Source organism: Fulmarus glacialis, unplaced genomic scaffold, assembly GCF_000690835.1.
Source record: "Fulmarus glacialis isolate BGI_N327 unplaced genomic scaffold, ASM69083v1 scaffold197, whole genome shotgun sequence".
In the NCBI taxonomy this organism is placed as follows: domain Eukaryota; kingdom Metazoa; phylum Chordata; class Aves; order Procellariiformes; family Procellariidae; genus Fulmarus; species Fulmarus glacialis.
In genome coordinates this window covers 43742-59311 of record NW_009224894.1, presented here as the reverse complement: position 1 = coordinate 59311, position 15570 = coordinate 43742, and the positions used below count along the sequence as shown (strand labels likewise).

General features: G+C 36.3%; 1 protein-coding gene across 2 annotated transcripts in view; it reads left to right on the top strand.

The window, feature by feature from the left end:
* Positions 1 to 15570, top strand: part of RAPGEF2 (Rap guanine nucleotide exchange factor (GEF) 2) — a 130504-nt gene that overhangs the window by 98518 nt on the left and 16416 nt on the right. For both annotated transcript variants that reach the window (XM_009582283.1, XM_009582284.1), the window contains 7 exons: positions 398 to 505; positions 596 to 799; positions 895 to 1003; positions 3705 to 3951; positions 8501 to 8658; positions 13290 to 13530; positions 13775 to 14158. In XM_009582283.1, the coding sequence (XP_009580578.1) occupies positions 398 to 505; positions 596 to 799; positions 895 to 1003; positions 3705 to 3951; positions 8501 to 8658; positions 13290 to 13530; positions 13775 to 14158 (1451 nt within the window). The remainder of the gene's footprint in view (positions 1 to 397; positions 506 to 595; positions 800 to 894; positions 1004 to 3704; positions 3952 to 8500; positions 8659 to 13289; positions 13531 to 13774; positions 14159 to 15570) is intronic.

Below are 15570 nucleotides of genomic sequence, written 5' to 3'. Positions count from 1 at the left end.
GCTTGAAGAATTAAGCAGATTTGCAAATGTACATGAACGGGAAATTGTTGTTATAAGTCAGAAATGGATCTAACTTGTTGCCTTGTACCTGTGTGCGCTATCCCCTATTCAATCAAATTTGAGGCAGCCAGTGTTAATTTTCTAACTCATAGTATTCTTTATGAAATGCAACATACAATTGCTTATACAAGTGAAAGCAATTTTAATAATTCATTCATTCTATCCTCCTGGTAAATGATTGCATATTAGTAAAATTAGTTTTGGGTGTATATATATAATATTTAGGATTCCAATGGAAATTTACAGGAGCTTTAAGTAGCAGGATTTTTAAAGGACTTAGCACTAGTGCTGTTCTGGGTATTCCTGGAAAATATTTGTATTGTTGATTAATTTTCAGGTTACACGGGTAGTATTGTTGTGGGTGAACAATCACTTCAATGATTTTGAAGGAGATCCTGCTATGACTCGATTTCTGGAAGAATTTGAGAACAATTTGGAGAGGGAGGTAAGAGTGAGGGGTTTTTCTGACAATTTGGAATGGCAGGGAGTAGCCAGGCTGTTGTTATATATAACTCATTATGCTTTTCTCTTGTAGAAAATGGGCGGACATTTGAGGCTGTTAAATATTGCTTGTGCTGCTAAAGCTAAACGAAGATTGATAACCTTAACAAAGCCATCTCGAGAAGCCCCTTTGCCTTTTATCTTGCTGGGAGGGTCAGAAAAGGGATTTGGAATCTTTGTTGACAGTGTAGATTTTGGTAGCAAAGCTACAGAAGCAGGCTTGAAACGTGGAGACCAGGTATGTAATTTTAAAATGTCTTTTTTTTCCCCCCCACTTTTTTGTTTCCTTTCTCTTTGCTAAATAAAAATAACACTACCTGTTTGTGTTTTTAGATACTGGAAGTGAATGGTCAAAACTTTGAAAACATACAGCTGTCAAAAGCCATGGAAATCCTTAGAAATAACACTCATCTGTCTATCACTGTGAAAACCAATTTATTTGGTAAGTTTGTGTGCACTTTGTTCTAATTTCTGTTCTAATTTAGATGGAGTCTTAATTTTTTTTTTAATAGTTTAAAATAGCTTTGTTTGAAACACTTTTGTACTGGGAGAATACAAAAAGGAAGCTTGCAAGTCCTAAAATACCTTAGTTCATAACTGCAGAGAAAAATTTATGAATAGGGCCTTATATGAAGTGACTTCATTCTCACAAGTGCATGTTTCTGGATTATTGCGACCATTTAGCTCAAACTTGTAAAGTGTGTTTGTACATGTAACATTTAATCCTTTCTCAAGAAAAAAGCCTCTTTTGGAGTTCCAGTTGATCAGTGATCTTAATCTGTCTGCTGAATTTGCTCATAGTTTTTCGGTCCATGCCTACAATGAGCACGGTAAGATTAATAAAAACTTTCTTGCCAGCTAGGAGGAAACAACCTCGCTACCCTCCGAATCTATTCTCTTCATTTCTCCCTCTAACAAGTACTAAAGCAGTCATGAAGGAGTCTTTAAGCGGCTCAGGACCTAGCATCATAAGTAATTCATAGTTTGTGGGTTTTGTTTGATTTTTTTTACCACTGGATACTTGGATTATTTATATAATTTAGCAATGTGTTCCCCAAGTATCTCTTTCAGGATCAGGTTCTTCATCGCAAATAAGTAGGGCAGAATATTACCACAGGATGTCACTGCACTAACTGATGATTAAATATGCTTAGGTTATCTCCAAAAGTAATTTGTCAAATCTATTTCCTGGGGATTTTTTTTTGCTTTGCAGTAAAGTTTCTAATATTTCAGTTGTTTCTAATAATTAAGGCATTTCTTAATATATCTGTATATGCTTGTTTAGCAGTATGTGCTTGTTTCTCTATGTGTAAGTTCTGTGTAACCATCCTTCACGCACTGGGTTTTTGCTTCTCATGTGTTGCTTTAGTATACAACAGTATCTTTAGTTTAAGATTTCTTAATTTTTTCAGAAGTTGTGTTTTTCTAAGTTTTTAATCTGGTTGCTCCACTGCAAATACTGAAATCATATCACAGTAGAATCTCAGAACAGTAGCTTTCTGTGTATTGCATGCAATATTCCTTATCAACAAATCCCAAAAGGAGAGTTTCCTTCTTTTTAACAACATCTTCTTATCTGTATCTAGTTTGTCTCTCCAGCCCCTAGCTCCTATTCGACAGTACAGTTATTGGCTCGGATTACTCTCCTCCACTTTTCTTTGTGTGTCTTATTTGAAGCTTTTGAAGTCTCTCGGTGATTTGTTGTGTACTTCTGGAGATAAGGATGAATATTAAGGGCAAAATTAATACATAATAATTATGGATACTTGGATTATTTATATAATTTAGCAATGTGTTCCCCAAGTATCTCTTTCAGGATCAGGTAATATTCTGCCCTACTTATTTGCGATGAAGAACCTGATCCTGAAAGAGATACTTGGGGAACACATTGCTAAATTATATAAATAATCCAAGTATCCATAATTATTATGTATTAATTTTGCCCTTAATATTCATCCTTATCTCCAGAAGTACACAACAAATCACCGAGAGACTTCAAAAGCTTCAAATAAGACACACAAAGAAAAGTGGAGGAGAGTAATCCGAGCCAATAACTGTACTGTCGAATAGGAGCTAGGGGCTGGAGGGACAAAATAGATACAGATAAGAAGATGTTGTTAAAAAGAAGGAAACTCTCCTTTTGGGATTTGTTGATAAGGAATATTGCATGCAATACACAGAAAGCTACTGTTCTGAGATTCTACTGTGATATGATTTCAGTATTTGCAGTGGAGCAACCAGATTAAATACATAACCCAGTCCCTAATACTCATCTTTAGCTGATTGCCCTTGTTCCCACTTTTTCTACAATTCCTTGGTTTTAATTATCAGTTTTCATTTGTTATTACAAATAATCTCATCAGATTATTTTTTCCATTTATATATGGAGACTTCCTCTTACACTCAGAATATGTGACTTGATCCCAGATCAGTTTAATTTGATTTATTGAAATGTATCAACATTTTTGTAAAGCTAAAAGTTGCAGTAGAACTAATTCACAAATTCAGTTTTTCTGCCTCAGAGATGACTCTTTGCTAGGGAGCTGAGGGAGTCTGAGAGGTTTTTTTGTATATCTGGCAGATGGATGCAACAGCCCTGTCAAACATCTAACGTGTTTCAGTAGCCTCATACTTTCTTATATTTTCCTTATGACTTTGTTGCAGTTTCCCTTCTGATTTCTGATTTTTTGATCCTGTTGCTAATAATGTTTTGTCCATCTGAGAGCTTTTGTTGCTGACTATCTCTTTAAAACCTTCCTTCTCAGTTGTTAGTTTTCCTATCTCACTTTTGTCTAGCGTGCTCTTCTTATGCGTGCTACTATTCTGCGGAAGCCTGTGTTCATAGGTTGAAAAGTCAAAGACCTTCTGTTGACACCATCCATGCAACCATGTGGTCATCTAGTGTATTTCTATTCTGAGCTGGGACAACTTACTGATTTTCTGATTCATACTACAGAAAATGAATGTCCTTTTAAAAATTTTAAAATTTTTTTAAGTCGTGTATCTAAATTAATTTAATACTTGAATTGACAGAATATCCTAATCAGTTTTTTGTAATGATTAATATTAAACTGGTCTGGTGCACAGAGCTTTCTTTAACATTTTTGTTCTTTTTCTTTCCTCCCTTTTCCTGTCTTGTACAGTTTTTAAAGAACTCTTAACACGGTTGTCAGAGGAAAAAAGAAATGGTGCTCCCCACCTGCCTAAAATTGGTGATATTAAAAAGGCGAGTCGTTATTCCATCCCAGACCTTGCTGTTGATGTGGAGCAGGTAATAGGATTAGAAAAAGTAAATAAGAAAAGTAAAGCCAACACAGTTGGGGGAAGAAATAAATTAAAGAAGATACTTGACAAGACTCGAATCAGTATTCTGCCTCAGAAACCATACAAGTGAGTTTTTTATTTCTTCTTAAATATTTGCTTTGTGTTAAATTTTAATAATTTCTCATGAGACTTATAATTTGTCATGATACTTTTTTTATTTATTGATGCAAACCATGCTTATATCTGAAAAAATATACTAGAAAATACTAGTCTGAATATCTGAATGATCATAGACTACTAACAATGCAGCTCCTGACATCAGTATGGGCGTATTTTACTTCTTACAGATAAAGTGATGGCACAAATACTTTTTCATGTCATTTACTGTTTTCTTTTAAGAGGACTGTTAACTGGAAGCAGCCCAGGAAATTAATTTCAGAATAACTCTGCAAGCAGGTTTACTTGCAAATGGTTGATAGGAGCAATGATTTCAATTTATCCACATTCCAGTGGTCTATACGAATTTCTGCATACTGCTGTGTAAGGGAGACTGAGGTTAAAATTTTAACTTGGGTTCTTTGATAGAATTGAGTATTTTTTTAATGAAAGCTAAATATCGTATCTGATACCTTTTATTCTATGAACACATTTTAGTAATGGAGTTCTGATAAGGATTGTTAGAAACAACAGAAGAATGAGTTTTATATGATTTTATGGGAATCTGGTTCTTGGCCAAGACAGATGGCATCGATGGGAAAAATGAATTGTAGAGGGTAGCTGATGTGTAATCAGTGTTTTCTCCTGCATTTTTCTTTTCTCTGTCCCATTGAGGAAGAAATCTATTCTATGTAAATTCATTAAAAAGACACTTGTGCTGAAAATCGAGGATTTTTTCCTGCTATTACTTTATAAAAAAAAAGTTTGCTTAACTAATGTTAGGTATTTCCTACTAAATGAATACTGTTCTGAAGCACTATAAATAGAATGTTAGTGATGTAAAGGTTAAATGAATATAAATTATTATGTCAAAATAATGGCTATTTCTTAAATTGACACAGATACATTTCAGTAGAGGAGAATCTGTAAATCCTCTTTTTATGTTTTTTGTCTTTTATGTTGCTTTCTTTTATTTCACCGGTCTTGTATGTTTGTTCCTCTGATGAGCCATGCACACTGTTGATTTTTTGCATTGTTCACCGTTGTTCGCAGCTTTTGCATAAAATGTTCTTGTTGGTTTTCTTTTTTTTCTTTGATTCCTTTCATTTTTGCACTTTTTCTGTGCAGGGACCTCTTTGGGTAAGATGCAGAAAAACAGTACACTTGACCTGTTTTCTTTTCCTTTTGCTAGCTTTACTTCATGTGTTATAGATAGCAATTTGTCTGCAAAGCCTGTTGCCATTCAGTTGTTTGTGTCTGCACAGTTTCTGCATAGAGATGTGTAGCTGTAGACTTTCCTGTGCTTTTTCCCCCCTATTGTGTAGAAACTTCTATCTCGTTCTTCCTAATAATTAATGGTATTGCATATATTAAGGGACTTTACCTATTCTCATGTGTTTTTTAAATACCAAAAATCAAGAGGGATGAAAAAGCTGATCTACTCATTAATTAAAGTAGGTATTGAAAGACTTCTTGAGTCAGCTAGCTTATGGGGTGAAACTGTCCACCTTTTCTTGAACGTGAATCTTGCAGAGGTCTCCAGTGCCTCCAGAGCGTATCCAGATAAAGCCAATCTTTAAACTAGAATGAGGTCACTCTTAGAGGGAGCTTGTCTGCTTCATGAGACATTAAATGAGTATCAAAGACAATCAGTTTGAGCAGGAGATAATGCCTTCCTTCAATCTTGCTTTTTAGTCCAACTATGTCAGGTAACTTCCCAAAATGAGTAAACAGCACCATTTCCTCTGCGTCTACTGGGAAATCTCCTTCTCTCTGCCAGCTAGGAGGCATCTCTTGAAGCATCTCTTGAAGCATGCTTCTGGCTATAGCCTCTTCTCGAGCTCTTTGCTTTCTTCACTCTTCTAATCAATCCAGAGTGGTTTTGTGGTCTGTACGCTCAGTTGCTCCAAATACTGGCTTAAACATAACCCCCACCTCTATGTCCAGCAAAGTTCTGCCTGGTCCATAGTGCAGCATCCCAGACAAAGAAGCAGTCCCCCTGTCTCCTCTCTCTATTTGCAGCCCTGCAGTGGGATGCACAGTATACTGTATTTTGAAGGAAGGAGCATTCAGACAGCTCTGCCATTCCCTTATCTTTTTCAGGAAAGTTATTTCTTGAGTTAATGCTATCTGCCTGCATGGCAAATGCATACAGAAAGCAATGGAAATGCCTTTCCTTTAAAACCACAATCTTCTTTCACTGGCATAATAAAATATTTTACACAACAGCAGGGGCAGTTGTTCTTCATGGGACCTGGAGTTTTCTAGTGTTACTATTTGCATCTGAAATTTCTGGGGTTCATTTCTTGTTTGTGTAAGTTAGAACTCAATCAGATTCTGATGTACGTTTTAAAAATAGAGTAAACTGAGTGTAAGGTAGATACTTTCCAGTTTAGTGTACGAATACTTAGAATCGAGAAGAATTTTAAAAACATTACTTTTATTTTTTTTAAAACCTAACATTTGTCAGTTGATCCGCTTTACTGAAGCTGCTTCAGTCATGACGCACAGGATAGATATAAGATTATGTAAAACTGACAAACTGCAAAAGGAATACATGATGCAAGTGAAACTATTAATATAAGGGAGAGGGTCACATTGTCTTCATTTGATTTGAATTTAGAGAAAATACTGGTGTTGACACATTTATGAAACGTACTATATAGTTGTTTAGAACCACCAGAAAGCATTTTGAGGCTTGGGGGCTTTGGGGTTTTTTGTTTACTTGTTTTTTTGTGTGTGTGTGGAGTGGTTCCTTCTTGAAAGACAAGATGTCGATTGCTGGGAATGCTTTTAGTTGTAGTGAAAGACTTACTTGCTTGTGGCTTACCATAAAAGTGCTGTGTGCTGAGTTGATCATCACTGCTTGTCACGGTGTTTTGTGCTTTATGTGGAAGTACAAAAATACAGATGTTCAGATTCAGCTTAACTTCTGATTGAGAGAGAATCCAAGAACTTTTTTTTCAGTAGACATGAATGTTTCTGTCACTCTCATGGCTTGGGGTTTACACTTCGTAAAATATTTTGATAATACAAAGTTATCTCATTTTTTAAAAACAAAACAATGAGAAAACCCAAACACATCATACAGAGATAACCCTCCAACCTTTTCGAGTTTCATTGCCTTCTAAAAAGCAGTTGCTGTGTCCATGTAATTAAAAATGTGTCTTAAATGCCCAGAGATACTGTCCTAGCTTCCCAGAGTACTGTTCAATTCATAGCACTTAAAGAAGTGGTACAAGAGTGTACTGGGTAAAGTAATGCATTGGTAAGCACAAAAGGATGCTTGTGCTGTAACAGTTCAACAGGGATAATTATCAGGCCCTTGATTACTTCTGTTTAGGTTTTCTGAGGATGGATAGAACACTAGACAAAAGCTTAAGTGCCCAAAATTAGGGTACAAATGGACATTTGTGTTGCATCATTTAATTTAGCAGCTTGTTAGAGTTGCAGCAGTTTGCAATGAAGTCTTAAGTTCTGGTTTATGCTTTTTTTACATGTGTAGGTATAGATTTAGATGTGCTTGGCTTTTAAAAAGGCTTTGCCTATAGTAGCTAAATTTTTAACTATTTTCACTTTCTATAATGGCTGCTGTTCAACATTTTACACCCTCAGAGTATTTTATTAAGGATTTGCATCTATATATTTATAGAAAAGTTCAATGGCTAGCCCCAACTCTACGTCCTGTAGCAGTTGTTCTGCTTCACTCGCTGATTAAAAGCAATAAGCAAATTAGTGCCTACTATAATATGATGATAGCTCTGTCTCTGATCTATCTAGCACTACTGGCCTCCTTTGGGACCCTGCCTTTCACAATCTAATAGACAAAATCCTTCACCTTTATCACAGAATACTTTATTTACAGCTGTCAGGCACTTTGGAGGGAATACCGATAGTACCCAAGTGCAGATGCTTACCTTAGCCTTCCAAGTTAGCTGGCATCACTTCAGTCATATTTAGTGAAGAGAAACTCGGAGAAGGTGATACAGGCTAGGAAAATGGATGATCTCAATGATCCTCTCTTATCTGTCTGTTGAAAGATCTTAGGATTTGCAACTGGGGACGTATTGTAGCCATACAGTCCATCTGTGATGGGGTGAAAGATCGGTGAAATTCAGGTCTTATAAAACAGCACTGAGGGGACAGCTGTATTAGTCAAAGTTCGGGTGATGGGGTGGTGCAAGAATGATGAGGTATGTACCACCTTTTGAATAAAGATCTTGGCCGCTGTGAGAAATTGTCAAAAAATAACGAGCCTAGCAGCTCCTCAGAGCTTAGTAGTGAACATGAGGATCTTCTGGCAGTGTGAGCAGGCAGATCTAATCACTTTGAGTGGACATTTGGGTGCTGTTGACAAAGCTAGACAGCAACCACTGTTGTCTGGAGAATTTTAACTTCTAAATAGTGATTACTGTATTAACAATTGAAAGTGTGAAAATGTAGCGATACAGATGTCCTTGCATCCCTCTAGTACAGCCCAAGCTCTGTAAGTCCTGATTTTACTTCTTTCTGGATGCAGTGACATTGGAATTGGCCAGTCTCAGGATGACAGCATTGTGGGACTGAGGCAAACGAAGCACATTCCTCCTGCTTTACCTGTCAGCGGAACCCTGTCATCCAGTAATCCCGATCTACTGCAGTCTCATCACCGCATCTTAGACTTCAATACTACTCCAGGTAAGGATCCTTTTTTGTTGTTCTACTTGACCTTATAATTCCCTTTCATTGATCTCATCTCTTCTTTTTTCTGGACTTCCAGAGTCTGAAGATGCATGTGAGTTTGTATTAACTATATGCTGTCACCCACAGATGAGCCACAGATTTATGCATTAAGATTTATTACATTTGCTCTAATATACTTTACCCAAATGTATTAGATGTCTATTTTTCAAGTATGTTGTATACAGAGTACCTCTTACTGATTGAATACTCTTGGCCAGTGAAAGCTTATTTGCTTGGGATTGAATACTCTTGACCAGTGAAAGCTTATTTGCTTGGTATTTTATAATTTGCCCTGATAGATCAGTCTTTACAAGACCGCAGTATTTTCAAATAGCACATTAGATCATTAGCTTACAGTAAAGCAAAAGGGCATTGGATGGGGACACAGGACACGCGTTTCAGTCTCTTTCTGAACAGACTGACATAATCTTGTACTACATCTGTAAGGGTCAGAGTTTCAAACTTCCCTGGTAGTCACCCTGCACTACAGCTGTATGCTGAATTCCTTGTATATAAAGTGATTTAAAATCCCATTCTGAAATAGATAAAAAATGAACACATTTAGCAGAGAGGAACAAAGCATGGGGGCGAGTGAGGGAGAAAAAGGGGGAGAATATAAGAAACTTGAGAGCCTTATCTTATGAGAACGGTTTAGCCGGAGCTCCTGGCGGGGTTGGGATTTGGGCTCTTATCTGGCTGCAGGAAGGTTCTTAGCAGGAAACCTTCTCTGAGTTAAGTATCCAAATCTTTGCTGTTAAAACATCGCTGCTGGAGGAGGAATGGTGATGGTAGCTGTGCAGACACTTGGTTATTTCAGTCTAGTCTTTAGAGTATTTCTCAAAAGTAGAACTGAAAATTCAGCGCCTTCCTAAGCGTGAGGGATTTCAAACCTTACGTAAAGGGACGGTGCTTAAACATCAGCCTACATACTAGCCAAGTTGGTGCAATCATTGTACTTGAAGCTGTGATACTGAGCATCACTTCATCTCAGGTTTTTTAGGGCTAGAGAAGACTACGAGAAGGTGGCGTGTGATTTTTGTTCCAGTGTCTAAGATTGCTCCTGGGAAGATTGTTTTTTTTTGTTTGTTTTATCTAATGACTAGTGTCCAACGCTTTGAAGATATTCTTTCTCAGTAAGAGCGTAACTTTTCATCAGCACTTTATCTATAAATGGGCGAAGATTCCATACTCCAGCTTGCCATTTACTTAGACCAGACGGTTCTAGGTAATTAATGTGCCCCTAATGCCGAGCACAGCGACTGGCTAACTTCCAGAGCTGTGGGCATCACTGTCTCACACAGCTCAAACTAACTCCATTAATTGAGAAGGAAAGCCACTACAGCTCTGAAGATCCTTCAATCACAGATGGAGTTCGGAGAAGTTTAATAAATGAATAATGTTCTACTGTTTGCCTTTTGCTTTGAGGAAAGGAGATAAATAATGATGTAATGCCATTGCTTCAGCATTATAGCAGCTTTTCCATTATCTTTATAGAAAATGTATTAAGTAATTAGTGTTTTCTCATTTAAAAAAAAAGCTCCCTCCCACCCTCTCCCCCCCCAATTTGTCCAAATGTCCACACACTGAATATTTTAAAAGTAATTTGCAGGTAGAATTTTCCCTGTTGTGGGAAGGAGGGGAAAGGAGGACTGAAATAAAAAGCGTATACCTTAAGGGCTTTAGGGATGGTTACACTGTAGATGGAAGAGTTGAATTATACCTCTATATACTTTAAGACTTGGAAAAAATTAAAGCCTGCAATTTTAATTTCTTTTATTACCTTGGACTAAATTAAAGATGGAGATGGAGGCAGCTTGCAAGGAATTGAATGCACTGGAGAAGAAAGAGAAAAGTGGTGGAACAGCCATCCTTTGAGGCTTTGGGGAATATCCCTCAGGACAGAAAATAAAACAACTTGCTGTTTTGGAAGGGTAGTCTTTGAGGAGAAAATGAGAACAGCTTGAAATCCGCAAGGGGTCATTTTAGTTTCTCTTCAGATTTGCTCAGGCTTTTTCAAATATACTTTTTAAGGTTTATTTTTAAATGTTCAAATAGTCAATAGCACTTTGATTTCTCGTCTCTTGTGCTGTCTTTGCTAGTCGATTGGAAGTCAAAATTATGTAGTAATGATGAGCTGCCAGTCACTGGTACTTTTTTTTTTTCCCCCCACACAAGCTTTCTAAGGGACTAGATTCCTATCATATAGCATCGCATTCTTCAGCCTGCCACTCCAGTTTCCTTTTTTGAAAAGGAGCAAAGGGGGATGATTACAATTCTCTTCAAGTGCTGTTTTCTTTAAAAATTACTGTGCTGAATTACTTGCTACCATTGCTATAGCTGTAATCATTTCCATTGCTGGCAGACTTCTCTGTATTCTGTGTAGTGCTTTTGCTACCAGCTCTGATAGGCATGCAGCCAGAGAAACTGGATGGTAAAATACAGTGCAAAGATGATATTTTTCTATTTGCTGTTCTCTGCATTTATGGACTTCAGTGATCCAGCAGGGCAGGTTATTTTCTCCCTGCACAAAACACTTGTTTCTTGGGAATGTTAAGCGAGTTCCCGCCTTGGTATTGTTTACAGTAGCTTCCCATCTTCGTAGCATTTCTTTGAGTGGCAAGTATTTCTGTAACAGCAAGAGGCAACAAGATCTAGAGAGCGGTCTGGTTTTTAATAACGTCTCTGAAAGGCTGTGTCTTTGGCATCTGCCTTCCTCAAAAATGTAGAAATTATTTCAGGCACTGCTCTGTATCCCTCCTCAACTAATTACAGAAGGAAGATGGGTCAATATATAGTTGGTGATAAGAGGCAAAATTGGCTTGCTAGTTATAAGGTATTCGTACATTTGACTCAAGTGCTTAGAAAGGGCTAAAAATTGTAGTGATCACTGTAGTGATACCTGTTATGTGTAACACTCAGTTCTAATGTGTTTCAGTATTAGTGCTTCTCAAGCTGCAAAAATATGACTGTGAGCTTAAAAGTTATGGGCTTAGTTGCATGAAATTTGTAAACTAATATATTTAAGCCTAAACAGCCTTTGTGACATGTAAATCAACTCATATCAGAGAGATTTATCTTAATGCTTTCCAAATGATTATTTTGGAGACATGCAGCAGCAGTGGGAAGATGTTAATTTTTGTTCTTTTGTCACAAAATTTCTGTTGCTGAATAGATCTTTCTGTAGTAACTTGAATACTTGTTATGCACATTCAGGTCTTGTCAGAAAAGACTGTGGTTATATCAAAGGGAATGTTTTAATCTGGCAGCTGTTTCTTCAGTGTTTTTTTAAATAATGATCATTCAGAAGGCTTTTTATTATTATCTATTTTCTTGTTCATATGACCTTTATGATTAAAAAAAAAAAAAAAATTTAAAGCATATTCATTAAAGAAAGAATAATGACCAGATGTCATGCCACACAAAACTAGAAAAGGTTATTCATCACAGAGGGAAGAAATTAATTTAATTGAAAGTACTTGTCAGTTAAAAATACCTTTTGTTAAAAAAATCCAGTGGTGGATAGCTGTACAATTTTAGTGTTTTGTTTTTTTTTTTTAAATAATACAATGATGACAATCAAACTTCAGTTGATTAATGGGTCTAGATTTCAATACATTAATGGAAATATATATAGCTTATGGAAATACCAAATCCAACATTTGGAGTTAGGCTGGTAATTTTCCAGACTTCCTGAAAACAGCCTCCTTGTAGGTGTTCACTGTAAGTTTTCTGTCATCAGTCACTTGAAAAAATAATATATTTAGAACTCGAATATTTGGGAAGTCTGGCTGCCTTAGTTCTTAATTACTAAAACATTGACACAGAGAAATAAAGAGCAAGTTTTCAGTCTGTTACTTACACGTTTATTACTATGATTTAAATTTATCAAGGATAGAATATTTTTGATAATTAAGTACTTCGATGCATTAATATTACTGCAGTTTATTTGTGCATACATGCATGCTGGCCGTTATACATGCATATTCCTAGCTACTTATATGTACCTGCCTTCCCTTTGTGCGTGGCACTATGGCTGAGTGTCAGACTTAGGTAAATGAGTCTATTTCCTTAAAAACATCCTTAGGAAGACTGACACTCCTATCACCTAATTTGCTTAAACTTCTTATATGTCAGTGTATAGGGTAGTGTTATTGAGTGTCCTTGATTTTTTTCTCAGACTTAAATGGAATTTACCAGGACTCAACACCTGTGAAAATCAGACTGCTCATTAGTTTGTCTGTCCAAACTTTGGAAGCGTTAACATATTTTTGTGGCTTGCACCATTGATAGCCTAACTAACTTCTTTTCCTGGTTATTAATAGAAATAGTCTTTCATTAACACCCCCCCCCCCCCCCCCAAAAAAAAAAAAAAAACCAAAAACCAAAAACCACAACCTCAAACCAAAAACCAAAACAAAACCCCAGCTGTTTTATAAGGAGAGAGGTGAAGTGATGATACTGAAGCAAAAACTGATAGCACCAGTAATTAGAGTCAATGTAACTGATATTGTTACTTGTTCTTATACCATTAATGTTTTTTTTTTTCTTTACTAAATTGCATACCTTGTATGTAATTTTTTTTCCAGACTTACCAGATCAAGTTCTGAGGGTTTTCAAGGCAGATCAGCAAAGTCGCTACATCATGATCAGTAAGGACACAACAGCAAAAGAAGTGGTCATCCAGGCTATCAGGGAATTTGCTCTCACTGCAACTCCTGATGCATATTCACTATGTGAAGTCTCTGTCACACCTGAGGGCGTAATCAAGCAAAGGAGGCTTCCTGATCAGTTATCCAAGCTTGCTGACAGGATACAGCTGAGTGGCAGGTGAGATTGGAGACTGTGAGCTAGAGCTGACGATGCCAGTTTATTAAGTCAAAATCCCATTAATAGGGGCATTATTTAATTATTAATGTTCTGTTTCTTTACCAGAAATCGCTCCTTATGCAATTTCTAATTAATGTCTAGGCCTGGTGAAATTCAATGTATTCTACGATTCCAACTGGGTTATTACTTTCACTAGTATTTGAGTATATTGTATCTAGTGTCTTTTTGAATTTTGTTTTTACAGGTATTATCTGAAGAACAACATGGAAACAGAAACTCTTTGTTCAGATGAAGATGCTCAAGAGTTACTAAGGGAAAGTCAGATTTCCCTACTACAGCTCAGTACTGTTGAGGTGGCTACCCAACTCTCCATGAGAAACTTTGAGCTATTCCGTAATATTGAGCCCACGGAATACATAGATGACTTGTTTAAACTCAAATCAAAAACAGGTTGCACTAATCTAAAAAAGTTTGAAGAGGTGATAAATCAAGAAACATTCTGGGTGGCTTCTGAGATTCTAAGAGAAACCAACCAGCTGAAAAGGATGAAGATCATTAAGCATTTCATTAAGATAGCACTACACTGCAGAGAATGCAAGAACTTCAACTCAATGTTTGCCATCATTAGGTATTGCCCCTTAATAATTTTACTTCTAAGTATAAAGCAAAGTCTTACGTCAATCTAAAAAAAATGTATTTAACAGAGTAAACCAATTAATGCTGCTAATGTCAATGCTTGGCAATCCAATAAGTAGGGCATTTCCGAATCTGAACTTGACATTGAAATGTTTACTGAAATATTATTTAGAATGCTACTGTTATGTACTTATTGCTCAAGACAGTGAGGCAAGAGCCGATTGGTGAACATGGCACTAGAGAAACTACTGCACTTATTTAAAAACAAAGACCAAAAAACCCAGCAGTTATATGAAGAAAAATTATAACACTGTCATAAATGAATGGGTTAATTTCCCAAAGGAAGCTTATAATTTTTTACATAGTTCCCAGTATCTTGAATTCATTGAGCCATGATATGTTGCCTTTGGTTTTCTTTGTATCAGCAGTTTCCTGGATGGAACTCTGATAGTAGCAGACTACGATGCCCTATAATAAGCTGTAAATAAAGATCTTTGGATAAGAGTAAAAAAAGCACTGAAAATTTCGAACAGAAACCTTTCTTAGTTTTGCATTGAAAAGGAGGAGAGGAAGCTCTAATGTGTGTGTTTATACACTTTTTTTTAAAACATTCACATTTCCTTTAGAGTCTCCAAGTTAGGCAGAAAGAACCTAACAAAAAAAAAAATCCTTAAATATTGTCTTTTGTGAAAAAGCTTGAGTAAGTTGCATTAAAATGACAATTTTATCACTGTCTCTGGCAAAAGCCCTTGTCACATTCAATCAACAGATTGAATGTGACACTTTTTCTGAAGATCACTAGTTTTGAATACCATTTAATCAAATGTGGCAAGTTCCAAAGTCAAGGATCTATGCTGTTAATCAGTCAGCATCTGTGAGAGATTTAGCTCAGCTATTTCAGCTGATCTCAATGAGAAATAAAAGCAGCCTGCCTGCTAGCAAAAACTTGAGGGAAGGAAAGATTCTAGATACCAAACTTCCCCATAGGTAGAAATGAATAGCAAGACAGGCAATGCCATTAAGGGAAAAAAACGTAATCTGGAAATAAGTGGTGATCCTGAGGTACTCCTAGATTATGATATTGTTATCAAATTCAGATGCTGTTCCAAAGTATTAAGTACAAGTACATACTCTCTATAAGGTTTAATTACTCATCCAAGTGTAACTTTTATCTGTTTATGGTTACATCATGCAGATAATATCCAGTTTTTATAGCTTTTATAAATATGATCTTAAGTGTTCTGTAATACATGCTGGCAAAAGGAAGTTTTCACTTTCTGATACTTTATTGACATTGTTGTGCTATGCTATTCTGGCTATATGATATTTCTCCCAAACAAATTTTAACAAGGTCTTTTCTAGGATTTTTTGTTTCTTTCTCTTGTTCTTGAACTTTTTTGCACT